This window comes from Oncorhynchus clarkii, chromosome 10, assembly GCF_045791955.1.
Source record: "Oncorhynchus clarkii lewisi isolate Uvic-CL-2024 chromosome 10, UVic_Ocla_1.0, whole genome shotgun sequence".
Lineage (NCBI taxonomy): Eukaryota > Metazoa > Chordata > Actinopteri > Salmoniformes > Salmonidae > Oncorhynchus > Oncorhynchus clarkii.
Genome location: NC_092156.1, coordinates 9,834,626 through 9,861,181, shown reverse-complemented (window position 1 = coordinate 9,861,181; position 26,556 = coordinate 9,834,626). Strand labels below are relative to the sequence as shown.

The 26,556-nt window shown below is 47.0% G+C and overlaps 1 protein-coding gene across 11 annotated transcripts in view; it reads right to left on the bottom strand.

The window, feature by feature from the left end:
* Positions 1 to 26,556, bottom strand: part of LOC139417995 (transcription factor COE1-A-like) — a 278,063-nt gene that overhangs the window by 250,162 nt on the left and 1,345 nt on the right. For all 11 annotated transcript variants that reach the window (XM_071167053.1, XM_071167055.1, XM_071167049.1 and 8 more), the window contains exons 2-5: positions 26,262 to 26,418; positions 25,290 to 25,353; positions 23,745 to 23,800; positions 11,031 to 11,104 (exon numbers count right to left, since the gene is read on the bottom strand). In XM_071167053.1, the coding sequence (XP_071023154.1) occupies positions 11,031 to 11,104; positions 23,745 to 23,800; positions 25,290 to 25,353; positions 26,262 to 26,418 (351 nt within the window). The remainder of the gene's footprint in view (positions 1 to 11,030; positions 11,105 to 23,744; positions 23,801 to 25,289; positions 25,354 to 26,261; positions 26,419 to 26,556) is intronic.

Genomic DNA, 26,556 nt, shown 5'->3' with positions numbered 1-26,556 from the left:
CAGACCTCCACAGGATAAAGGGGAAGGTAGCCTTCCAATTATCAAACAGCCTGGTCCTGTTCTGAAGGCTGAACTAAGGCTTTCCCAGGCCCACCCAGCCCTTTGTCACCTGTAGAACAGACTGCCTCTGTCTGTGTGTCTGGGTGCATTATTTTTCTCTACATATGGCTTTGTTAAAGCAGCCCACAAAGACAGGCCATACAGAGGCCAGCCTGGTTAGGGGCGACAGGTGTGCTAGGGGGGTGGGCTGGGGGGTGGGGGGGGGGGGGGAGTGGGGAGCAGGTTGGGGGGGAGCACCCCTAGTATAACCTGAGGCAGGTAGCAGGCACCCCCCTCCCTCTCTCTCCCAGTCTCTCCTCCCTTTCACTTCACTGTCCAGGGTGAAACATTCGCTGTTCACTGCTAACCTGACACCCTCTCGCCTGCCTCGCTCTGTTCACTGCTAATCTGACACCCTCTCGCCTGCCTCGCTCTGTTCACTGCTAATCTGACACCCTCTCGCCTGCCTCGCTCTGTTCACTGCTAACCTGACACCCTCTCGCCTGCCTCGCTCTGTTCACTGCTAACCTGACACCCTCTCGCCAGCCTCGCTCTGTTCACTGCTAACCTGACACCCTCTCTCCTGCCTCGCTCTGTTCACTGCTAGCCTGACACCCTCTCGCCTGCCTCGCTCTGTTCACTGCTAACCTGACACCCTCTCCCCTGCCTCGCTCTGTTCACTACTAACCTGACACCCTCTCCCCTGCCTCGCTCTGTTCACTGCTAACCTGACACCCTCTCGCCTGCCTCGCTCTGTTCACTGCTAACCTGACACCCTCTCGCCTGCCTCGCTCTGTTCACTGCTAACCTGACACCCTCTCGCCTGCCTCGCTCTGTTCACTGCTAACCTGACACCCTCTCTCCTGCCTCGCTCTGTTCACTGCTAACCTGACACCCTCTCGCCTGCCTCGCTCTGTTCACTGATAACCTGACACCCTCTCGCCTGCCTCGCTCTGTTCACTGCTAACCTGACACCCTCTCTCCTGCCTCGCTCTGTTCACTGCTAACCTGACACCCTCTCCCCTGCCTCGCTCTGTTCACTGCTAACCTGACACCCTCTCGCCTGCCTCGCTCTGTTCACTGCTAATCTGACACCCTCTCGCCTGCCTCGCTCTGTTCACTGCTAATCTGACACCCTCTCGCCTGCCTCGCTCTGTTCACTGCTAACCTGACACCCTCTCGCCTGCCTCGCTCTGTTCACTGCTAACCTGACACCCTCTCGCCAGCCTCGCTCTGTTCACTGCTAACCTGACACCCTCTCTCCTGCCTCGCTCTGTTCACTGCTAGCCTGACACCCTCTCGCCTGCCTCGCTCTGTTCACTGCTAACCTGACACCCTCTCCCCTGCCTCGCTCTGTTCACTACTAACCTGACACCCTCTCCCCTGCCTCGCTCTGTTCACTGCTAACCTGACACCCTCTCGCCTGCCTCGCTCTGTTCACTGCTAACCTGACACCCTCTCGCCTGCCTCGCTCTGTTCACTGCTAACCTGACACCCTCTCGCCTGCCTCGCTCTGTTCACTGCTAACCTGACACCCTCTCTCCTGCCTCGCTCTGTTCACTGCTAACCTGACACCCTCTCGCCTGCCTCGCTCTGTTCACTGATAACCTGAGACCCTCTCGCCTGCCTCGCTCTGTTCACTGCTAACCTGACACCCTCTCTCCTGCCTCGCTCTGTTCACTGCTAACCTGACACCCTCTCCCCTGCCTCGCTCTGTTCACTGCTAACCTGACACCCTCTCGCCTGCCTCGCTCTGTTCACTGCTAACCTGACACCCTCTCTCCTGCCTCGCTCTGTTCACTGCTAACCTGACGCCCTCTCTCCTGCCTCGCTCTGTTCACTGCTAACCTGACACCCTCTCGCCTGCCTCGCTCTGTTCACTGCTAACTTGACACCCTCTCGCCTGCCTCGCTCTGTTCACTGCTAACCTGACGCCCTCTCTCCTGCCTCGCTCTGTTCACTGCTAACCTGACACCCTCTCGCCTGCCTCGCTCTGTTCACTGCTAACCTGACACCCTCTCGCCTGCCTCGCTCTGTTCACTGCTAACCTGACACCCTCTCGCCTGCCTCGCTCTGTTCACTGCTAACCTGACACCCTCTTGCCTGCCTCGCTCTGTTCACTGCTAACCTGACACCCTCTCGCCTGCCTCGCTCTGTTCACTGCTAACCTGACACCCTCTCGCCAGCCTCGCTCTGTTCACTGCTAACCTGACACCCTCTCTCCTGCCTCGCTCTGTTCACTGCTAGCCTGACACCCTCTCGCCTGCCTCGCTCTGTTCACTGCTAACCTGACACCCTCTCCCCTGCCTCGCTCTGTTCACTACTAACCTGACACCCTCTCCCCTGCCTCGCTCTGTTCACTGCTAACCTGACACCCTCTCGCCTGCCTCGCTCTGTTCACTGCTAACCTGACACCCTCTCGCCTGCCTCGCTCTGTTCACTGCTAACCTGACACCCTCTCGCCTGCCTCGCTCTGTTCACTGCTAACCTGACACCCTCTCTCCTGCCTCGCTCTGTTCACTGCTAACCTGACACCCTCTCGCCTGCCTCGCTCTGTTCACTGCTAACCTGACACCCTCTCGCCTGCCTCGCTCTGTTCACTGCTAACCTGACACCCTCTCGCCTGCCTCGCTCTGTTCACTGCTAACCTGACACCCTCTCGCCTGCCTCGCTCTGTTCACTGCTAACCTGACACCCTCTCGCCTGCCTCGCTCTGTTCACTGCTAACCTGACACCCTCTCTCCTGCCTCGCTCTGTTCACTGCTAACCTGACACCCTCTCTCCTGCCTCGCTCTGTTCACTGCTAACCTGACACCCTCTCGCCTGCCTCGCTCTGTTCACTGCTAACCTGACACCCTCTCGCTTGCGTCAAAGGCAAAATATTTGAGTGGTCCCCCTTCTGGCAGAGAGCGTTTTACAGGAGCAGTGCAGTTAAGAATGTGATTTTCCGGTTTTCTTTAATTATATTTCTACACTATGAAATTGTGAAAATGATGATTACACCCTTTTTGTGAGCTGTTTTTGAAAAATGGCTGAAATTTCATTTCCTTCAGCTGGGAGGGAGTTTTTGGCCCAGATGAGGCAAGAGGGAGGGGATACCCAGAGCGGACGCTACGACAGTTAAAGCTCTTGTTGTATTGTATTGTATGACAACATAATCTGATTTTATGATAATACAGTGCCTTGCAAAACTATTCATCCCCCTTGGCATTTTACCTATTTTGTTGCATGACAACCTGTAATTTAAATTGATTTTATTTTGATTTCATGTAATGGACAAACACAAAATAGTCCAAATTGGTAAAGTGAAAAAAAATAACAGAAATAGAAAACGTAAAAGTGGTGCGTGCATATGTATTCACCCCCTTTACATATGTATTCACCCCCTTTACATATGTATTCACCCCCTTTACATATGTATTCACCCCCTTTACATATGTATTCACCCCCTTTACATATGTATTCACCCCCTTTACATATGTATTCACCCCCTTTACATTTGTATTCACCCCCTTTACATATGTATTCACCCCCTTTACATATGTATTCACCCCCTTTACATATGTATTCACCCCCTTTACATATGTATTCACCCCCTTTACATATGTATTCACCCCCTTTACATATGTATTCACCCCCTTTACATATGTATTCACCCCCTTTACATATGTATTCACCCCCTTTACATATGTATTCACCCTCTTTACATATGTATTCACCCCCTTTACATATGTATTCACCCCCTTTACATATGTATTCACCCCCTTTACATATGTATTCACCCCCTGTAAATATGTATTCACCCCCTTTACATATGTATTCACCCCCTTTACATATGTATTCACCCCCTTTACATATGTATTCACCCCCTTTACATATGTATTCACCCCCTTTAATATGAAGCCCCTAAATGAGATCTGGTGCAACCAATTACCTTCAGAAGTCACATAATTAGTTAAATAATGTCCACCTGTGTGCAATCTAAGTGTCACATGATGTGTCACATGATCTCAGTATATATACACCTGTTCTGAAAGGCCCCAGAGTCTGCAAAACACCACTAAGCAAGGGGCGGCACCATGAAGACCAAGGATCTCTCCAAACAGGTCAGGGAGAAAGTTGTGGAGAAGTAGAGATCAGGGTTGGGTTATAAAAAAAAATATCCAAAACTTTGAACATCCCACAGAGCACCATTAAACCCATTGTAAAAAAAATGGAAAGAATATGGCACCACAAAAAACCTGCCAAAACTCATGGACCAACGGCAAGGAGGACATTAATCAGAGAGGCAACAAAGAGACGAAAGATAACCCTGAAGGAGCTGCAAAGCTCCACAGCGGAGATTGGAGTAACTGTCCATAGTACCACTTTAAGCCGTACACTCCACAGAGCTGGGCTTTACGGAAGAGTGGCCAGAAAAAAGCCATTGCTTAAAGAAAAAAATAAGCAAACACGTTCTGTGTTCACCAAAAGGCATGTGGGAGACTCCCCAAACATATGGAGGAAGGTACTCTGATCATATTGAGACTAAAATTGAGCTTTTTGGCCATCAAGGAAAACGCTATGCCTGGCGCAAACCCAAGACTTCGCATCACCCTGAGAACAGCATCCCCACAGTGAAGCATGGTGGTGGCAGCATCATGCTGTGGGGATGTTTTTCATCAGCGGGGACTGGGAAACTGGTCAGAATTGAAGGAATGATGGATGGCGCTAAATACAGGGAAATTCTTGAAGGAAACCTGTTTGATTTCCAGAGATTTGAGACTGGGACAGAGGTTCACCTTCCAGCAGGACAATGACCCTAAGCATACTGCTAAAGCAACACTCGAGTGGTTGAAGGGGAAACATTTACATGTCTTGGAATGGCCTAGTCAAAGCCCAGACCTCAATCCAATTGAGATTCTGTGGTATGACTTAAAGATTGCTGTACACCAGCGGAACCCATACAACTTGAAGGAGCCGGAGCAGCTTTGCCTTGAAGAATGGGCAAAAATCCCAGTGGCTCGATGTGCCAAGCTTATAGAGACATACCGCAAGAGACTTGCAGCTGTAATTGCAGCAAAATGTGACTCTACAAAGTATTGACTTTGGGGGGGATGAATAGTTATCCTTACTCAAGTTTTAATTTTGTTGTTTTATTTCTTATTTGTTTCACAATAAAAAATGTTTTGCATCTTCAAAGTGGTAGGCATATTGTGTAAATGATGCAAACCCCCACAAAATCAATTTTACTTCCAGGTTGTAAGGCAACAAAATAAGAAAAATGACAAGGTGGGTGAATACATTCGCAAGCCACTGTACAGGGTTTCTCGAACTCGGTCCGGGGGCCACCCCTGGGTGCAAGTTTTGATTTTTGCACCACACACCTGATTAAAATAATCCAAGCTTGATGATGAGTTGGACTGAGTTTGGGAAACCCTCTTATAATAGACCAATGACCGTTTATTTTGGTAAGGGCTCTATGAGCCAATCAGGGCTGTGTATGTCAATATCTTGAAATTTGTTTCCTAACTAAGAGTCTCAGGGAATTAATGATATCCCCCCCAACCAAATGTTGCTTTAGACCCCCCCCCCAAAAAAAGTCCACAATCTGGGTACATGGTCGTTGGGATCTTGAGACAGGCCGCGAGTGAGGGAGGCTGCAGGGGGAAAGGAGCAGCTTGGAGAGACTCCCAGCTCATGTTTCCAGTGCACAGATGGCAGTGGAAATTTGAATGGGGCTGGGGACAGCCCTGTCACACAAAACCCAAGGCATTGTCTCCCTTCTACAGGGCTCCCCTCTACACTGAATCAGCCTATCCCCCCTCTATCGCTCCATCCTCTCGTTATTTGTACCCCCATTTTCTCCCCAATTTCATGGCATCCAATTGTTAGTTTACAGTCTTGTCTCAACGCTGCAACTCCCGTACGGACTCAGGAGAGGCGAAGGTCAAGAGCCGTGCGTCCTCCGAAACCCAACCAAGCCGCTCTGATTCTTGACACAATGCCCACTTAACCCGGAAGCAAGCCACAACAATGTGTCGGAGGAAACACTGTACACCTGGCGACCGTGTCAGCGTGCACTGCGCCCGGGCCGCCACGGGAGTCACTAGAGTGCGATGGGACAAGAACGTCCCTGCCGGCCAAACCCTCTCCTAACCCGGACGACGCTGGGCCAATTGTGCGCCGCCCCATGGGTCACCCGGTTGCGGCCGGCTGCGACAGAGCCTGGACTTGAACCAGGATATCTAGTGGCACAGCTAGCCTTAGACCACTGCGCCACTTGGGAGGCCCTCCATCCTCTCTCTTACCTCATCCCACTATCACCCCCTCCATCCCTCTAGCTCTCCACCCTCTCTCTTACCTCATTCCCCTCTCCCCCCTCTCTTAATTTTCCCCTCTCAGCCTTCTTCTGGACAGATCGAATCAGTTCCATCAATCACCCATATTGTGTCTCTCATGTCTCAGAGATATTGTAATGCAGGAGGGTAGCAGCATATCTGAATCACATGTGGGGAGTGCCGTGCACAACAGAAAGACAGGCCTGCTGGGTGCAGAAACATATATGTGGGTAGCAGGAGTACATTGTGACTGACTAAGGGCTGTGGGTAGCAGGAGTACATTGTGACTGACTAAGGGCTGTGGGTAGCAGGAGTAAATTGTGACTGACTAAGGGCTGTGGGTAGCAGGAGTACATTGTGACTGACTAAGGGCTGTGGGTAGCAGGAGTACATTGTGACTGACTAAGGGCTGTGGGTATCAGGAGTACATTGTGACTGACTAAGGGCTGTGGGTAGCAGGAGTACATTGTGACTGACTAAGGGCTGTGGGTAGCAGGAGTACATTGTGACTGACTAAGGGCTGTGGGTAGCAGGAGTACATTGTGACTGACTAAGGGCAGTGGGTAGCAGGAGGGCATCTCTTTTCTGTCGCTCTCCATTTTTGGCCTCCCTCCTCTGTCTCTCCCTTGCTTTCATTTCTGTGCGACTCTCTGAACTGGGTCACAGCGTGGTCCCATTGGATCAGAATAGAGTGAGGCTTGAGGAGGGAGGTGAGGGGAGAGGAGGGAGGTGAGGGGAGAGGAGGAAGGTGAGGGGAGAGGAGGGAGGTGAGGGGAGAGGAGGGAGGTGAGGGGAGAGGAGGGAGGTGAGGGGAGAGGAGGGAGGTGAGGGGAGAGGAGGGAGGTGAGGGGAGAGGAGGAAGGTGAGGGGAGAGGAGGGAGGTGAGGGGAGAGGAGGGAGGTGAGGGGAGAGGAGGGAGGTGAGGGGAGAGGAGGAAGGGGGGTGACTTTAGAACTGATTAGTGGTTTCCCTGCAATCCAATCATCAGGCAGCACCCACGGGAGACAGGATTTTCTTCTTCTCCCCCCCCCCCCCCCACCACCATTACCCTCTCCCATTCCACCAACACAAATTATGCTAATTAGTACATGCCTTTACCAGCTTTGTTGAGGGGGATATTTTCTTTTCCTGTTAACTTCCATTCGGTCCCGCAGGACATCCAAAGGAAATCACATCTTTAATCGCAACGCTTCCTTCCTGCCGCAGCTTTTGAAGAAAATACATCTAAATCGCCTCATGTAATTAACAGGATGAATTGATGGCTGTTGGTGTGAGGACACTGCTACCATACACAAAATTGTATATGACCTTAAATACGTGTGTGTTCTTTACAAACGCGTTGGAAAGCTCATTCTATTACTGAGTTTGTCAAATGAAAGGACTAAGCTCTTACTGTACGTCTCAAACTGGCTTGGCAACATATGGCTAATGGTGGTGAATGGCAATTAACAGTACGGATTAATGGTGAACAGACAAATGTTCTGGGGGAGGGGACATGGGAGGGGCTGAGGGAGGGGAGAGACTGGGGGAGAGACTTGGGGAGTGGTTCATGACACATTGGACTGGCATCCCAAAAATCACTGTCTGATGCATCCACATCTCCATGGTTGTGTCTTGCAGACTGGGTCTCAACCCAATACTGTAGAGCTATGGGCCTCAAACCAACACTATAGAGCTATGAGCCTCAACCCAACACTGTGGAGCAATGGGCCTCAACCCAACACTGTGGAGCTATGGGCCTCAACCCAACACTATAGAGCTATGGGCCTCAACCCAACACTGTGGAGCTATGGGCCTCAAACCAACACTATAGAGCTATGAGCCTCAACCCAACACTGTGGAGCTATGGGCCTCAACCCACTATAGAGCTATGGGCCTCAACCCAACACTGTGGAGCAATGGGCCTCAAACCAACACTATAGAGCTATGAGCCTCAACCCACTATAGAGTTATGGCCCTCAACCCAACACTATGGACAATGAGCCTCAACCAAACACTGTGGAGCTATGGGCCTCAACCCAACACTGTGGAGCTATGGACCTCAACCCAACACTGTGGAGCTATGGGCCTCAACCCAACACTGTGGAGCTATGGGCCTCAACCCAACACTGTGGAGCTATGGGCCTCAACCTAATACTGTAGAGCTATGGGCCTCAACCCACTATAGAGCTATGGGCCTCAACACAACACCATAGAGCTATGGGCCTCAAACCAACACCATAGAACTATGAGCCTCAACCCACTATAGAGCTATGGCCCTCAACCCAACACTATGAACAATGAGCCTCAACCCAACACTGTGGAGCTATGGGCCTCAACCCACTATAGAGTTACGGGCCTCAACCCAACACCATAGAGCTATGGGCCTCAACCCAACATCATAGAGCTATGGGCCTCAACCCACAATAGAACTATGGGCCTCAACCCAACACCATAGAGCTACGGGCCTCAACCCAACACCATAGAGCTATGGTCCTCAACCCAACACTTTGGAGCTATGGGCCTCAATCCAACACCATAGAGCTATGGGCCTCAATCCACTATAGAGCTATGGGCCTCAACCCAACACCATAGAGCTATGGGCCTCAACCCAACACTATGGAGCTATGGGCCTCAACCCAACACTGTGGAGCTATGGGCCTCAACCCAACACTGTGGAGATATGGGCCTCAACCCAACACTGTGGAGCTATGGGCCTCAACCCAACACTGTGGAGCTATGGGCCTCAACCCAACACTGTGGAGCTATGGGCCTCAACCCAACACTGTGGAGCTATGGGCCTCAACCCAACACTATGGAGCTATGGGCCTCAACCTAATACTGTAGAGCTATGGGCCTCAACCCAACACCATAGAGCTATGTGCTTCAACCCAACACTGTGAAGCAATGTGCCTCAACCCAACACTGCTGTTTGGAAATGGTTATACTGTACAACTGTGGTGGTGGCATGTACTGATGGGCTCTAAACCACATACTAAAAAGCATATTGTATAATAATTGTACATTTCTAATGCTACTATTAGTCATGTGACTATCCCAAATTAAAGAGTAAAAGTTGACTTTGTTCTGAAGAAAGGTCAGAGAATAACTTCTGTTCTAAATATGAGTACGAAGGGGGAGTGTGTGTCTTTGTCTTTGTGTGTGTGTGTGTGTGTGTGTGTGTGTCTTTCTGTGTGTGTGTGTGTGTGTGTCTTTCTGTGTGTGTGTGTGTGTGTGTGTGTGTGTGTGTGTGTGTGTGTGTGTGTGTGTGTGTGTGTGTGTGTGTGTGTGTGTGTGTGTGTGTGTGTGTGTGTGTGCGTGCGTGTGTGCGTGTGTGTGTGTGTGTGTGTGTCTCTTCGTCTTTGTGTGTGTGTGTGTCATTGTATTTGTATTTGTATTTGTGTGTGTGTGTGTGTGTGTTTGTGTGTGTGTCTTTCTGTGTGTGTGTGTGTGTGTGTGTGTGTGTGTGTGTGTGTGTGTGTGTGTGTGTGTGTGTGTGTGTGTGTGTGTGTCTTTCTGTGTGTGTGTGTGTGTCTCTTCGTCTTTGTGTGTGTGTGTGTGTGTGTGTGTGTGTGTGTGTGTGTCTCTTCGTCTTTGTGTGTGTGTGTGTGTGTGTGTGTGTGTGTGTGTGTGTGTGTGTGTGTGTGTGTGTGTGTATAGCTTTGTCTTATATATATATATATATATACACACACACACACATGTTTACATATATGTCCTGCATATATATCACAATGATAGGGAAGGCCCATTTGTTAGCAGCTGAACAACAGGATAATTCAAACTGAGTAATGACTTTCTGCATGTCCTAATTAACCAGGCATCAGAGAGGTATTTTTAGGGGGGGGGGGGACTGTTCAAATGCCTCTATAAAAAGGAAAGACTCTATCCTCACAACCCAATTCCAAGCAAATTAATCTTTAGATTTTAATTAAAGGTACAACATTTGATAGCAAAACTCATCTTCCTCTACTTTTCCTCTCTGTTATTCCCTGCAGGGGAGGGGTGACCTGCTTAGCTGTAGTAAGGCTGAGCCTGGATGAAACAACTACCATATACAAGGTGAGGTCTTGGTATCAGTGTAGACAACAATATGAACGTACTGTACATTTATGGTTGAGAGGTGTAGTATAGTGTAGTCAGGGAGAGGAGTGGCTCACTTGTCACAGCAGCAGGCCCCAGCGAGGGCACAGGGTCAGGGCAGACACTTTCATTACAGGAATCACGAGGATAATGCACTTTACTGTTTGACTGTCTAACTGATAACAGAGTTGGAAGCAGGTGTCTGTGCTGATGCCATGTTTGAATGTGAGTTTGCGTAACCTCAGGTCAGTCTATCAGATAACCGCTCTCCACTGATCCACCAAAGGCACATTATTGATTAGTATTACAGAGAAATCTTTACATTTTATATATTTCTTTATTACTTTATATTTTTGGAAAAACAAATCTTTAAAAATAAATATTAATAGGCCCATGGTCACCTTTTTCATTTTTTATTTTTTTTTAATATAAAAACATATTTTGGTGTGTGTCCATTTTGACCAGCCTACCCAACAAAAACAATGTCCAGCCCATCTGCCATTTGCCAGAATTATCAGATAGCCAATCCACCCCTGAGTGTATTATAGTGTAGTATATTGTAGCAGCAGACAGGAGGAGAAGCCGAACAGCAGAGCTTCCTCTTCTTACCTGCACATGATCTCGTGTGTCAGTAACACTCGGCACATCTCAGGGTTCTTGTCTTGCCCTTCATAAACAATAGCCTGCAGAAGGAGTGGGGCAAAGATTATATTAGAAACAGGTTGAGGATTTGTTTTTTGAAGCAAGGTTGGGTTGGCACTGGTCATCACAGAGGCCCACTAGATCTGCCCTGGAGAGAGTGTTCCTACTGTGGTCTGGATCACGTCTGGTAACATCTCCCTCCACACAGAAATCACATCGGTCTCTATTGAAACATTATGGGACCTGGCTCTCACTTGTCTTCATCACATTGATTTATTTATTTCACCTTGATTTTGTCAGGGACTCTGAGATCTAGGTCTCTTTTACAGATGTACCCTGTAATATGTATCACACGTCACTTCCTGCATGATAAGAAGATGAAATCCACAGAAGTTACCCAGATGAGGGTACGGTGAGGGTAAGGTGAGGGTTAGGTGAGGGTAAGGGGAGGGTTAGGTGTGGGTAAGGTGAGGGTAAGGTGAGGGTACGGTGAGGGTACGGTGAGGGTTAGGTGAGGGTTAGGTGAGGGTTAGGTGAGGGTAAGGTGAGGGTATGGTGCTGTTAAAGCATTGGACTTCAACTTCCAGCCTGTTCGCTTCTGTTCCACTTCTGGTCCAAATAATCCGCTGTGGTCCAGTCAAACAGGGCTGTGGTCCAGCCAAACAGGGATGTGGTCCAGCCAAACAGGGCTGTGGTCCAGCCAAACAGGGCTGTGGTCCAGCCAAACAGGGCTGTGGTCCAGTAAAACAGGGCTGTGGTCCAGCCAAACAGGGCTGTGGTCCAGCCAAACAGGGCTGTGGTCCAGTCAAACAGGGCTGTGGTCCAGTCAAACAGGGTTGTGGTCCAGTCAAACAGGGCTGTGGTCCAGTCAAACAGGGCTGTGGTCCAGCCAAACAGGGCTGTGGTCCAGTCAAACAGGGCTGTGGTCCAGTCAAACAGGGCTGTGGTCCAGCCAAACAGGGCTGTGGTCCAGCCAAACAGGGCGGTGGTCCAGTCAAACAGGGCTGTGGTCCAGTCAAACAGGGCTGTGGTCCAGCCAAACAGGGCTGTGGTCCAGTCAAACAGGGCTGTGGTTCAGTCAAACAGGGGCTGTGGTCCAGTCAAACAGGGCGGTGGTTCAGCCAAACAGGGCTGTGGTTCAGCCAAACAGGGCTGTGGTCCAGTCAAACAGGGTTGTGGTCCAGTCAAACAGGGCTGTGGTCCAGTCAAACAGGGCTGTGGTCCAGTCAAACAGGGGCTGTGGTCCAGTCAAACAGGGCTGTGGTCCAGCCAAACAGGGCTGTGGTCCAGTCAAACAGGGCTGTTAGTGCGGGTGGAAATATGACTTCCTGTCTCTCTGTAACATGTCCTGTGTCCCAAATGGTACCCTATTCCATATAGGCATTGAATTTGAATTTGACCAGGACCCTAAAGGACTCCGCTCAGAATTAGCACACTATCTAGGGAACACGGAATTTGGAATGCAGACTTGTTTGGAGGTTGGAGCCCAATGCTCTGTCTGTCTGAAACATATACATGACAATCAGCTGATCATTGGAAACAAATGTGGCCTTTCAATTCACCACCTAAGACTTGGATTGCAAAACAGAACACCACACTGGTAGACATTATCCTTAGCGATTGTGCTACCCATATACTCCATGCAGATTATAAACATTCCACAAATTTAAAAGGACTGTTGGAATGCTAAATCTCATTGTCCAGTCAAAGACCATCATGCCCTCTCCTCCCCGCCCTGCCCTGCCCCGCTACCACTACCAACACCCTCTCTCTCTCTCTCCCTGGAATTTGAAAGAACAGATTCCACTTGAACAACACAAAAACACACAGAGAGGCCTTAAGAGCGTAATGTAGTATTTACTGCCTCTGGCCGGGGGATGTTTAATGAATAGCAGCGTGTGTCGTGAGAACTCTGCGGGACCCGTCCGATATTTCTGTCCAAGGTGGGAGGGAGGGAAGGAAGGGGCCATCCCGGGTCCTGGCTTCCCACAGTGCTGCAGAGCAGAACATTATGTAAAGAGAGAGAAGAGGAGCTGAGAAAAGAGAGGAGCTGAGAAGAGAGAGAAGAGGAGCTGAGAAGAGAGAGAAGAGGAGAGGAGCTGAGGAGAGGAGCTGAGGAGAGAGAGGAGAGGAGCTGAGAAGAGAGAGAAGAGAGAGAAGAGGAGCTAAGAAGAGAGAGAAGAGGAGCTGAGAAGAGAGACGAGAGGAGCTAAGAAGAGAGAGGAAAGGAGCTGAGAAGAGAGGGAAGAGAGAGAAGAGGAGCTAAGGAGAGAGGTGGGGAGCTGAGAAGAGAGAGAAGAGGAGCTGAGAAGAGAGAGGAGAGGAGCTGAGAAGAGAGAGAAGAGGAGCTGAGAAGAGAGACGAGAGGAGCTGAGAAGAGAGACGAGAGGAGCTGAGAAGAGAGACGAGAGGAGCTGAGAAGAGAGAGAAGAGGAGCTGAGAAGAGAGATGAGAGGAGCTGATAAGGGAGAGGAGAGGAACTGAGAAGAGAGAGGAGAGGAGCTGAGAAGAGAGAGAAGAGGAGCTGAGAAGAGAGGGAAGGGGAGCTGAGAAGAGAGAGGAGAGGAGCTGAGAAGAGAGAGAAGAGAGAGGAGAGGAGCTGAGAAGAGAGAGGAGAGGAGCTGAGAAGAGAGAGAATTGGAGCTGAGAAGAGAGAGGAGAGGAGCTGAGAAGAGAGAGGAGAGGAGCTGTGAAGAGCAAGGAGAGGAGCTGAGAAGAGAGAGGAGAGGAGCTGAGAAGAGAGAGAATAGGAGCTGAGAAGAGAGAGGAGAGGAGCTGAGAAGAGAGAGGAGAGGAGCTGAGAAGAGAGAGGAGAGGAGCTGAGAAGAGAGAGAATAGGAGCTGATAAGAGAGAGGAGAGGAGCTGAGAAGAGAGAGGAGAGGAGCTGAGAAGAGAGAGGAGAGGAGCTGAGAAGAGAGAGAGGATCTGTGAAGAGAGAGAAGAGAGAGGAGAGGAGCTGTGCAGAGAGAGAAGAGGATCTGAGAAGAGAGAGGAGAGGAGCTGAGAAGAGAGAGAATAGGAGCTGAGAAGAGAGAGGAGAGGAGCTGAGAAGAGAGAGGAGAGGAGCTGTGAAGAGAGAGGAGAGGAGCTGTGAAGAGAGAGGAGAGGAGCTGAGAAGAGAGAGAAGAGAGAGAAGAGGAGCTGAGAAGAGAGAGATGAGCTGAGCTGAGAAGAGAGAGAATAGGAGCTGAGAAGAGAGAGAAGAGGAGCTGTGAAGAGAGAGAAGAGAGAGGAGCTGAGAAGAGAGAGGAGATGAGCTGAGCTGAGAATAGAGAGAATAGGAGCTGAGAAGAGAGAGGAGAGGAGCTGAGAAGAGAGAAGAGGAGCTGAGAAGAGAGAGAAGAGGAGCTGAGAAGAGAGAGAAGAGGAGCTGAGAAGAGAGAGAAGAGAGAGAATAGAGAGAAGAGAGAGGAGAGGAACTGAGAAGAGAGAGGAGAGGAGCAGAGAAGAGAGAGGAGAGGAGCTGAGAAGAGAGAGGAGAGGAGCTGAGAAGAGAGAGAATAGGAGCTGAGAAGAGAGAGGAGAGGAGCTGAGAAGAGAGAGGAGAGGAGCTGAGAAGAGAGAGAAGAGAGAGGAGAGGAGCTGAGAAGAGAGAGGAGAGGAGCTGAGAAGAGAGAGGAGAGGAGCTGAGAAGAGAGAGGAGAGGAGCTGAGAAGAGAGAGGAGAGGAGCTGTGAAGAGCGAGGAGAGGAGCTGAGAAGAGAGAGGAGAGGAGCTGAGAAGAGAGAGAATAGGAGCTGAGAAGAGAGAGGAGAGGAGCTGAGAAGAGAGAGGAGAGGATCTGAGAAGAGAGAGGAGAGGAGCTGAGAAGAGAGAGGAGAGGAGCTGAGAAGAGAGAGGAGAGGAGCTGAGAAGAGAGAGAATAGGAGCTGAGAAGAGAGAGAATATGAGCTGAGAAGAGAGAGGAGAGGATCTGAGAAGAGAGAGGAGAGGAGCTGAGAAGAGAGAGGAGAGGAGCTGAGAAGAGAGAGAGGAGCTGTGAAAAGAGAGAAGAGTGAGAAGAGGAGCTGAGAAGAGAGAGGAGAGGAGCTGAGAAGAGAGAGGAGAGGAGCTGAGAAGAGAGAGGAGAGGAGCTGTGAAGAGAGAGAAGAGGAGCTGAGAAGAGAGAGGAGAGGAGCTGAGAAGAGAGAGAATAGGAGCTGAGAAGAGAGAGGAGAGGAGCTGAGAAGAGAGAGGAGAGGAGCTGTGAAGAGAGAGGAGAGGAGCTGAGAAGAGAGAGAAGAGAGAGAAGAGGAGCTGAGAAGAGAGAGATGAGCTGAGCTGAGAAGAGAGAGAATAGGAGCTGAGAAGAGAGAGAAAAGGAGCTGTGAAGAGAGAGAAGAGAGAGAAGAGGAGCTGAGAAGAGAGAGGAGATGAGCTGAGAAGAGAAGAGAGAGAATAGGAGCTGAGAAGAGAGAGGAGCTGAGAAGAGAGAAGAGGAGCTGAGAAGAGAGAGAAGAGGAGCTGAGAAGAGAGAGAAGAGGAGCTGAGAAGAGAGAGAAGAGAGAGAATAGAGAGAAGAGAGAGGAGAGGAACTGAGAAGAGAGAGGAGAGGAGCAGAGAAGAGAGAGGAGAGGAGCTGAGAAGAGAGAGGAGAGGAGCTGAGAGACGAGAGGAGCTGAGAAGAGAGAGAAGAGGAGCTGAGAAGAGAGGAGAGGAACTGAGAAGAGAGAGGAGAGGAACTGAGAAGAGAGAGGAGAGGAGCTGTGAAGAGAGAGAAGAGGAGCTGAGAAGAGAGACGAGAGGAGCTGAGAAAAGAGAGAAGAGGAGCTAAGAAGAGAGCGTTACACAGGAGGGTCACAGTGATAGTGGCTGTTGAGGGAGCCTCTGAGCCCTGCTGATCCCTACTGAGAAGAACAGGTTGACTGAGTCACTGTCAGTGCTCATACTGTGACTCTGTACTATATATACAAAAGTATGTGGACACCCCTTTAAATGAGTGGATTCGGGCTATTTCATCCACAGCCGTTGTTAACAGATGTATAAACTCGAGCAAACAGCCATGCAATCTCTATTGACAAACGTTGGCAGTAGAATGGCCTTACTGAAGAGCTCAGTGACTTTCAACGTGGCACCGTCGTAGGATGCCACCTTTCCAACAAGTCAGCTCATGAAATGTCTGCCCTGCTAAAGGTGCCCCGGTCAACTCAGTGTTGTTATTGGGAAGTCGAAATGTCTAGGAGCAAAAACGACTCAGCAGCGAAGTGGTAGGCAACACAAGCTCACAGAACGGGACCACCTTGTGCTGAAGCGTGCAGCGTGTATAAATCATCTGTCCTCAGTTGCGACACTCACTACCGAGATCCAAACTACCTCTGGAAGCAACGTCAGCACAAGAACTGTCTGTCTGGAGCTTCATGAAATGGGTTTCCATGACCGAGCAGCTGCACACAAGCCTAAGATCACCATGCGCACTGCCAAGCGTCGGCTGGAGTGGTGTAAAGCTCACAGCCATTAGACTCTGGATCAGTGGAAACGCGTTCTCTGGAGTGATGAATCACGCTTCACCATCTGGCAGTCCAACCAACGAATCTGCGTTTGGCGGATGCCAGGAGAACGCTACCTACCCGAATGCATAGTGCCAACTGTACAGTTTGGTGGAGGAGGAATAATGGTCTGGGGCTGTTATTCATGGTTCGAGCTAGCCCCTTAGTTTAAGTGAAGGGAAATCTAAACGCTACAGTATACAATGACATTTTAGATGATTCTGTGCTTCCAACTTTGTGGCAACAGTTTGGGGAAGACCCTTTCCTGTTCCAGCATGACAACGCCCCCTTGCACAAAGCGAGATCCATACATAAAAAAAAAAAAATTCGAGATTGGTGTGGAAGAACTTCACTGGCCTGCACAGAGCCCTGACCTCAACCCCATCGAAACACATTTGGGTTGAATTGGAACGCCAACTGCGAGCCAGGTCTAATCGACATCAGTGCCCGACCCCACTAATGCTCTTGTGGCTGAATTGAATCAAGTTCCTGCAGCAATGTTCTAACATCTGGTGGAAAGCCTTCCCAGAAGAGAGGAGGCTGTTTTAGCAGCAGGAGGGGGGGGGGGGACCAACTCCATATTAATGTCCATGGTCATGGAATGAGATGTTCGACGAGCAGGTGTCCACATACTTTTGGTCATGTAGTGCATGATTCACACTGTGACTCTTTAAAGCCACAGGGATGCACAAGACGTCATTGTGAATATGTTACACTACTGACGGACGTGTTTTATGGAACGTGGACTGAGATGCTCGGTGCTTTATGAGTGCAGTGGTAACTGGGAATGTTCTGTTATTTTTCCGGAACATTCTCTTCTATCCTTCTCTCGGGGATTGAATATTCATGACTCATCGTGCAGAGTGCTTCACATATACAGGAAGGGCAGTGTCTCTCTGCCTGCACTGCTTCCACCTCACTCTGTCGTTAACAGTGAAGAGGGTGCTAGCTGCTCGCGGATTTCTGCCACTGTCTGCCTGGCAGAAGGAGTGTAATGGTCTCAGTCTATCTACTCTAGCGTGTAAACTCTATGCCCATGGCGGTGACGGTGGGGCGGTAAGAGGGAGGAAAGAAGAGGGGAGGCGAGGTGTGGGCGAGCAGTTGGGATGCCAGACTGGAGAGTGACACACCATCTGGACCAGCGTACACCTCTTCCAAAATGCCTCAGCTTTGTTGTCACCCTCCCATAACCTAACAACACATCCCAGTGCCGGCAAATCTCTCTTTGACGGCAAAACAGTCACCGCATGGAGTCGGCACGGTAACCACACGACACTCCAATCAGCAGCCTCGTGTGCAGGTGTAGATATGGTGTTAAAATGGATCTGTTCCCTCATAAGAGGGAGTGAAAAAGAGTGAAAAACAAGCCTGCTCCACAGCTACTTCTGCAGTCAGGGTGACGATGAAAATGACTTGTTCCTTTGGTTTCACTTTGACAGAATAAGGACCAAGGTCTTCTAAAACAGCACTGCATGAATCAACGTCTACAGGCTAGGAATACACTGCTCTCAATGTCCAGCTCTTTACTGAGCACAGCCAGACCTTGTGCAATGATGTCCTCCAGTAGAGAAATATTAACGCTATCATGACAGATGAACTCATAGAAATATAAAGTCGTGAAATAATGTGCATGCTCTGCAAATGTAAAAAATGAAGATTAAATATCCCGAGTCCTTTGTTAGAGGGGATGCCAAGAGTTTGTCAAAATCATTGAAGCCCTCTCACCCTGTGAGTTTATGTTTTCACCATGTTCACTAAATATGTAAAAAATAAAATTAAAAAAATGCTAAATGAATAGCGCTGAAAAACGTGTATTTTTTTCTCTCTCTCACAAGCAGGAAAGAAACAGGAAGTACACACAGAGCAGTGGCGAGGATGCAAACTCATTAACACAAAACATAAATAACATAGTGGTATTTTTGGCTTGTCTTTCAGTCAAGGTTATAAAAACACGAGTTGCTAAGTGACACCTTCATTTCTCCACACCAAGAGAGGGTGCTGAGGGACGGTGCCCAGACGATCAGCCCCATATCGCCCAGACCTCCAGGCCTCAGCTTTAGGAACCTCACCACACTCGTCATTACTACTACCACGATATAATCCTGAACAAGGCTGAATATCCAACGATATTATCGGGCAGCCTCCCAACGGCAGGAAATGTCTCATAGAATAGATGAATAGCCCTTTGTCTGGTTTGTTAGTGTCATTGAAGTGTTTGGTGTCTACATATTGTATACAGCTTCTGACACATCTGGAATTGTAATTAGGAGAGAATCTGGCTGCAAATGGAGAAGTGCAGTTTGTATCAGATAGGTTATTTAGTTCAGTTTGACCTACTACTCAGCATGGCATTTTAACGGTGTGATTCAACCACGTCTTTCTATCTTTGTAGTCCACAAGTGCATAAAACACTAAACATGCTCCCTCCACCTCCCCCGTCGATGCAGCACGTACATGACATTCACACCTCTCCTGTGCTAACAACAAAATGATGCACCCGTTGCCTTAACAAACATGTAGCCTTCATGTGCCTTTTAATACATATTTAAACTCACATGTTTAAACTCACATTTCCATTTCCATTTTCCATTTTCCTCATTGGCTTTGATATGACGGCTGAAATCTAAGTTGTGTAAACAAGTTGCTATAAATATGTGGAAACGCACTTCCCACTCTGTTAGCGTCATCGGTTAGCGTGTCACCAGGAGCATGGCAGCCTTTCTTCCCAGGCCGCCGCCACAGCAACACAGATACTTTTAAAGAGGTGCCACGATCAGTCTGCCTGTCTCCGTCTTTGTTCCCCCCCCCTCAAACTAGCAACTACCCCATCCCATCCCCCCCCCCCCACCCCACCCCCAGCTCAGCTATTCTGGCTCCAAACCTCAGGGTAGGAGAGAAAGAGAGGTGGAGAGAGAGAGGGCAAGCGAGCGATAGATAAAGTGGGAGGGTGAGAAGAAGAGAGAGAAGGAGGGAGAGTGAGGAGAAGAGAGAGAAGGAGGGAGAGTGAGGAGAAGAGAGAGAAGGAGGGAGAGTGAGGAGAAGAGAGAGAAGGAGGGAGAGTGAGGAGAAGAGAGAGGAGGGAGAGTGAGGAGAAGAGAGAGAAGGAGGGAGAGTGAGGAGAAGAGAGAGAAGGAGGGAGAGTGAGGAGAGGCCCTCCTGCCTGCTTTCTGTCTTTATCAGATCTGTCACCGGTAGAGAACATGATCGCAGATACAACTGTCAGACTGACATCCGGGGCACTACTCTCTCTCTATTCTGTGTGATAGTAGTGCTGATTTTATAGTTGGTTATACAATAAATACTATGTTTATTACTGCAATTCTATGGTTGTGATGAAAATGAGAGTACTACTAACAAGTGTGATTACAACAGGCATGGTAGCTGTCAATACCGTTATCCACTCACCATAAACTCCTCCTCCGTTTTCCCTGTCAGGCTATCTCTAGTAGGGTATGAAGCCACAGTGACACATTAGTGGTTGTTCCATTGGAGCCACAGTACAGTGCAGTGGTGGTGGTGGTGTTGGCCACAGTAATAACAACACAGTGAGTCTTAAACTCTGTGGGTAGGTTTATAGCATTAGTACGATAATCCTTGATTTCCATGAGGGCTGGACCAGCAGCACGCAGGCAGCACTGTGATCAGACACTGGGACTCATAGCTGTGACAGACCAGACCAGACCAGACCAGACCAGACCAGACCAGACAGGCAGGCAGGCAGGCAGGCAGGCAGGCAGGCAGGCAGGCAGGCAGGCAGGCAGGCAGGCAGGCAGGACAGACAGACAGACAGACAGACAGACAGACAGACAGACAGACAGACAGACAGACAGACAGACAGACAGACAGACAGACAGACAGACAGACAGACAGACAGGCTCCTCGCTGGAGAGAATGTGCATGGGGCTTTGGATCCGATCATGTTGACCTTATCCTTCCTAACCAAGCACAACAATGGTTTGGCTGGACCACTTGTTAGTCTTCCTTTCCCCCAGCCCCCATGTCATCAACAGACTACAGCAGTCTTTCTACTGTTAAATCTTATTATTAGAGCTACCAGGTTTTTCCTGATCGTATGATGCAGGCAAACTTAAATCCGTTTTACCTCATTTGAACCAGCACGTCACATGTGCAACTCCAGGAAAGAAAACTCTAGACCACTTTACTCCACACACAGAGACGCATGGCTGACTGTGCGTACATATCCCAACCAGAAGCCATGGATTACAGGCAACATCCGCACCAAGCTAAAGGCTAAAGCTACCGCTTTCAAGAAGTAGGACACTAATCCGGTAGCTTATAAGAAATGACCTATCCCCTCAGATGAACCATCAAACAGTTGTAATGTCTTCATTATTATTCTACAATGTAGATAATAGTAAAAAATAAAGAAAAACTCTTGAATGAGTAGGTGTGTCCAAACTTTTGACTGGTACTGTAGATATAGGCTACAACAACCGCCCAGAGTTTTCCCTGGTCAGAAATAGTTTTTAAAATATGTTTTCCCTTCTTATCATCCAGCCTCCATACTACTGTATGCAGAGCCTTCAGAAAGTACTCACACCCCTTAACTTTTTTCCACATTTTGTTGTGTTACAGCATGAATTTCAAATTGATAAAATGCAGATTTTTGTGTCACTGGCCTACACACAACATCCCATAATGTCAAAGTGGACTTGTGTTTTTACATTGTTTAACAAATTAATAAAAACGTAAAAGCTGAAATGTCTTGAGACAATAAGTATTTAACCCCTTTGTTACGGCAAGCCTAAATATGTTCAGGAGTAAACAATGTGCTTAACAAGTTACATAATAAGTTCCTAGGACTCACTGCAATAATAGTGTTAAACATGATTTTTAAGGCCCCCCTTTAAGGTCCCTCAGTTGAGCAGTGAATTTTAAATACCGATTCAACCACAAAGATCAGGGAGGTTTTCCAATGCTTTGCAAAAAGGGCACCTATTTGTAGATGGGTAAATTTTTAAAAAGCAGACATTGAATGTCCCTTTGAGCACAGTGAAGTTACTAATTACACTTTGGATGGTGTATCAATACACCCAGGAAACCACTCAGAGATTTCACCATGAGGCCCGATGGTGACTTTAAAACAGTTACAGAGTTTAAAGGCTGTGATAGGAGAAAACTTAGGATGGATCAACAACATTGTAGTTACTCCACAATACTAACCTAATTGACAGAGTGAAAAGAAGGAAGCCTGTACAGAATACAAACATTCAAAAACATGCATCCTGTTTACAACAAGACGCTAACGTAACACTGCTAAAAATTTAGCAAGGCAATTATATTTTAGTCCTGAATACAGAGTGTTATGTTGGGGCCAAATCCAATACAACACATTACTGAGTACCACTCTCCATATTTTCAAGCATAGTGGTGGATGCATCATGTTATAGGTGTGCTTGTAATTATGAAGGACTGGGGAATTTTTCAGGATAAAATATTAATGGAATGGAGCTAAGCACAGGTAAAATCCTAGAGGAAAACCTGGTTCAGTCTGCTATCCACCAGACACTGGGAGATGAATTCACCTTTCAGCAGGACAATAACCTAAAACACCAAATCACCTAACAGGCCAAATCTACACTGGAGTTGCTTACCAAGAAGACAGTGAATGTTCCTGAGTGGCGGAGTTACAGTTTTGATTTAAATCTGCTTCAAAATCTCTGGCAAGATCTGAAAATGGTTGTCAAGCAATGATCAACAAACAATTTGACAGAGTTGGAATGTTTATGTCTCCACACTCTGGGCTCCAGTATTAGCACCTCTGGTATTTACTATGAGCTGTGAGGCCCCAGTGACAGCTCTGTCAACCAGAGAGAGAGAGAGAGAGAGAGAGGGGTAGTGAGAGAGAGGTAGAGGTAGAGAGAGGTAGAGGTAGAGGTAGAGGTAGAGAGAGAGAGAGAGAGAGAGAGAGAGAGAGAGAGAGAGATTGAGGCCTGTGCTCTGGCTTCGTTCACATTCTTGATAGACCACTACAGAGATGCCCAGAGCGAAAACAAACTGATCAGTAAGTAATCTGACTCATCTGGTTATGAAATACATATATGCACCATGTACTGTGCCTCACGCCATACTAGTCATAAATCTAGCAATAATTCACAAACACACAAAAATATTGTATACAAATTAGAGGAGCTTCTACACTGATAATATGAAAACAAAATAATCAGGTTCCTATTTCTAATAGTTGTTGTAGTCCATCAACAGCAGCAAGAATCACTACTTGTTAGTCTAGCATATTCCTAAAACTCTCCACTCCTCTCATCGACAGAGTTAAACAAACACAACAATAGGAATTCTAAGTGCGGACAGAAAGAGAAAAATGTGTGAGCCCTCAAACCTCTCTGCCTCTCTCTCCCCTCGCCGAGAAGGTTAAACAGTTTATTAAGAGACAACAAGACTGCCAGACTGACACGGTCTGAGTGGCAGCTACTGGGGTTTAATGCCATTTGATATTGGCTGTGACGCCAGTGCAGTGTGACACCGTATGTTAGTGAGCGTTAAGAGAGCGTAGCATGTCTCTCCTCTCAGCAGCCTGCCCTGAGCCCGCTAACGAGCACGTTAGCCAAACAACAAACATGTCACACTATCCATAGGGGTGAATTCCAGGAGAGGAAACCGAAACGGTACAGAGTCGCATAAAGACCGGGAAATAATATCTCTGAACATTATAATTCAGTGTATGACATGGTAACTTTCTCGAGGGTGTCAGATTACAACGTCTGTCTCCAAAAAAAAAACAACATCATATTAAAAAAAGCTTTCTAAATAGTTAACTCCTGCACTTGAAAGTCAATTAAATAACTCTACTTTCTTATGAATAAAATCTAAATAATAAGCAAGGCAAGTGTCCATCCATTCCCCACTCAGACCAACAGCATGATTATTACAGTGAGAGCAGAGCTGCTCAGCAAAAGACAATTCAAATGGGTCCCCCTCTTCATTGTTAGGGGTATAATACAAGGAGACACTCTGGGCTGTCAGGGTTACCAAGTGAGCGGGGACCTGTCCAAATGTGACACAGGCCCAGAGGGCTCCGTGTACACACAGTCTGCCATGGGCTGTTGTCTCCTGCCTCCTGTTCCAGGTCCACCTGAGAAATGTTACTGTTTCTCTTCCCTTCTTCAACATGTTGTTTTAATGTGGTTCTGTATTACTTGTCATTGTTAGGCAGAGGGACGTGGGGATAGAGCCTTACCTGTTTAGTCATGGAGTCAATGAGTCGCACATAAAAGTCCTGCTCTGTCCTGATGCCTAACACACACACAGAGAGAGAGAGAGAGCGAGAGAGAGCGTGAGAGAGAGAGAGAGAGAGAGAGCGAGAGAGAGACAGAGAGAGGGAGAGAGAGAGAGAGAGAGAGAGAGAGAGCGAGCGAGAGAGAGACAGAGAGAGGGAGAGAGAGAGAGACAGAGACAGAGAGAGGGGAAAGAACAGGAGAAAAGACATGAGTGGAAACGGTTTCAATAGAATTAGGTACCCTGGCCTGATACACAATGTCACACTTTTAAACAGAGACCATGACTATCATAAGTGCCAAACTATGTATTGAGGCAACAAAGTCGACCTCACTGAAAATATTAAAGATACTCTGTAGGCTAATAAAATTAGTTGTAACTTACCATTACAGTATTATTAATCTAAGCAATTCACTTGTGTCAATAAATAAACATTTTTCAGCAAAGGTGGGATTAAAACTAAATCAATTACAGAACTTCATCCTCCAGACTTCAGGAGGATCATTCATTATTGAAAAATATAATTCAATAATGCTTGACATTAGAGTCACAATTTATTTTCAATATTGGCAAACAAAATGTATTTCCCATGGATATTAGCAATGTTAGTGAATATAGTTAGTCTTTAAACAATATTTGCACAATTTGTGGTGGATTACACAATAGTTATTGCCAAACACCTATTTGAGACAAATTAAAAACACAGAGGAAATTTAGGCCCATACTTCCAAGCCGGTAGTGTCAACTGAATAGGCAGAATTAATGGCAAAAAATATTGTTGCGCAATGGGTTAGAGCCTATTCATTAATAAGCTTAACACAATCAAATATAATTAGTTTGCTAGACATACTGTGAAGCTTCGCAATGTGATGGAAACAATGAAAACGACACCAATTGACGCTAATAAAATGAATAGCATAGCCCACAAAAACAATCATAGACAAACACACGACACGGCGACCTAAAAACAGTTTGTTTTGCTGTGAGACAAATAGCGGCAGACGGGGTCACAAGATGAACCAAGGCCATTGTGATCAAGGTACACTACACGTGCTCGCAGGTTGGACTGCTTATATGCGGAAAATATTTAGCTATGATAATTGTTAATTATGAACAGACAATTCAGGTCATGAGATTCAAAAAGCCGTAAATATTGTATTGCTTCTACTCCAGGCTATTATTACTGATATAAAAAACGTTGATTTTCTTTCACTCACAGTATAGACTACCTATTTCTATAGCAGATGTCTAACTGATGATTACATGTTTATTTTTTGTAATCCAAAATTAAACGTTTGATTTGTCTGTTCATATGTAACAATTACTTGATCTTAAATGAACTTAAAGATGACTTTAGGGAAAAGGCTCAACTAAACGACACCTGGTGCTGTTATTTCTGTAGAATGTAATGCAAATCATGTTTGTGGTCATACGTATCCGTTTCCTGCGACTAAGAACACAAGCACAACATTGTCGACTGGAGAGTTGACCAATGTTGTACACTTACCATTACTGTAGAGAAGTTGCAGTCTATAATGTATCCCGTTGTTAGTCTTCTCTCCAGTGGATTCCTGTAAATGAGCAGATTTAAAGTGGAGTTCAAATCAATTTGATAAAAATTGATATTTGTGCGCTTGTGTTCAAATTAGACTGAGCTCTCAGAAATAAACTAGTGTATTGATTATCAACTCGATAATAATTTGGGATTGGCGAAATGTAGCATCATTATTGTACACGTACATTTTGTATCGTTCAACAGCCACTTATTGACCTGTAGGCTATAGAGAACTGTATAGAAATGAACCTCTGTTTGCATGGCTGAAGGTGAGAAACGTCTCAAAAAGACTCTGCAGTAATTATGCTACTTAATGTAGTGCTACCATACAAATACATGGAAACTGGTTTCCTGGAAATTAGGAGAGTTTATGGAACAAGCGGCTGTATCATGTTATTTCGCCTATGTTTTATGTACTGAAACGCACAAAATCATTGCCCAAAATATTTCCATAACAGTAGGCTAAATCTTGATATTTTGTAATGAGATAAACACATCGATTTTAATTGTATTATGTCAAATATTTGATATTATAGTATACATATTTAGAGATACAACGACAATATCAACTTCAAAAGACAAAATATTATTCTACAAATATTATTCTACGAATATTTTATTAGTAGTATTATTCTTTATAGTATTAGTATAATTAGGTCCATTATCATTTAGATACGCGTTTATTACTATTAGGCTATTGCGAGCATGTAGCCTAATTGCCATGAACATGTGGAAATATTTGTAAAGCTTCCCAAAACAAATACACAGGTCTATACTATACACAGGTTGAATGGTTTTTCATTTCAAACTAGATTAGTCTGATACAGCTAGGCTTTGGACTTATTTTGTGTCAAAATGTGGGACAATTTAGTGTGTGTACAGAAGCTGCTAAAAAAACATGTATATATATTTTAAATCACTCACCTTTTCCTTCTCGACAAAACCGAGGAAAGACGTCCTTTCGATTTCCACTGGCTGTCCTTGTCTGTCATATAGAGCCAAAACGAAGTGAAAGAAGTTGGATTTCCGAAGATTTGACGGCGGTTGCTTCTCAAAATGAGCCCGGGCCAGACCCACTCCACTGTGGATAGACATGCAAGATGTAGTCGTTGTTAGAGCATCACCAGACTTAAACGTTTGAAATAAGTTCTTAGCCTCTTAAAGAGTAAAACTTGTGTAAGTCCTGTTCATGTTTGTGAAGCGAACCGTGTAAGTCCTG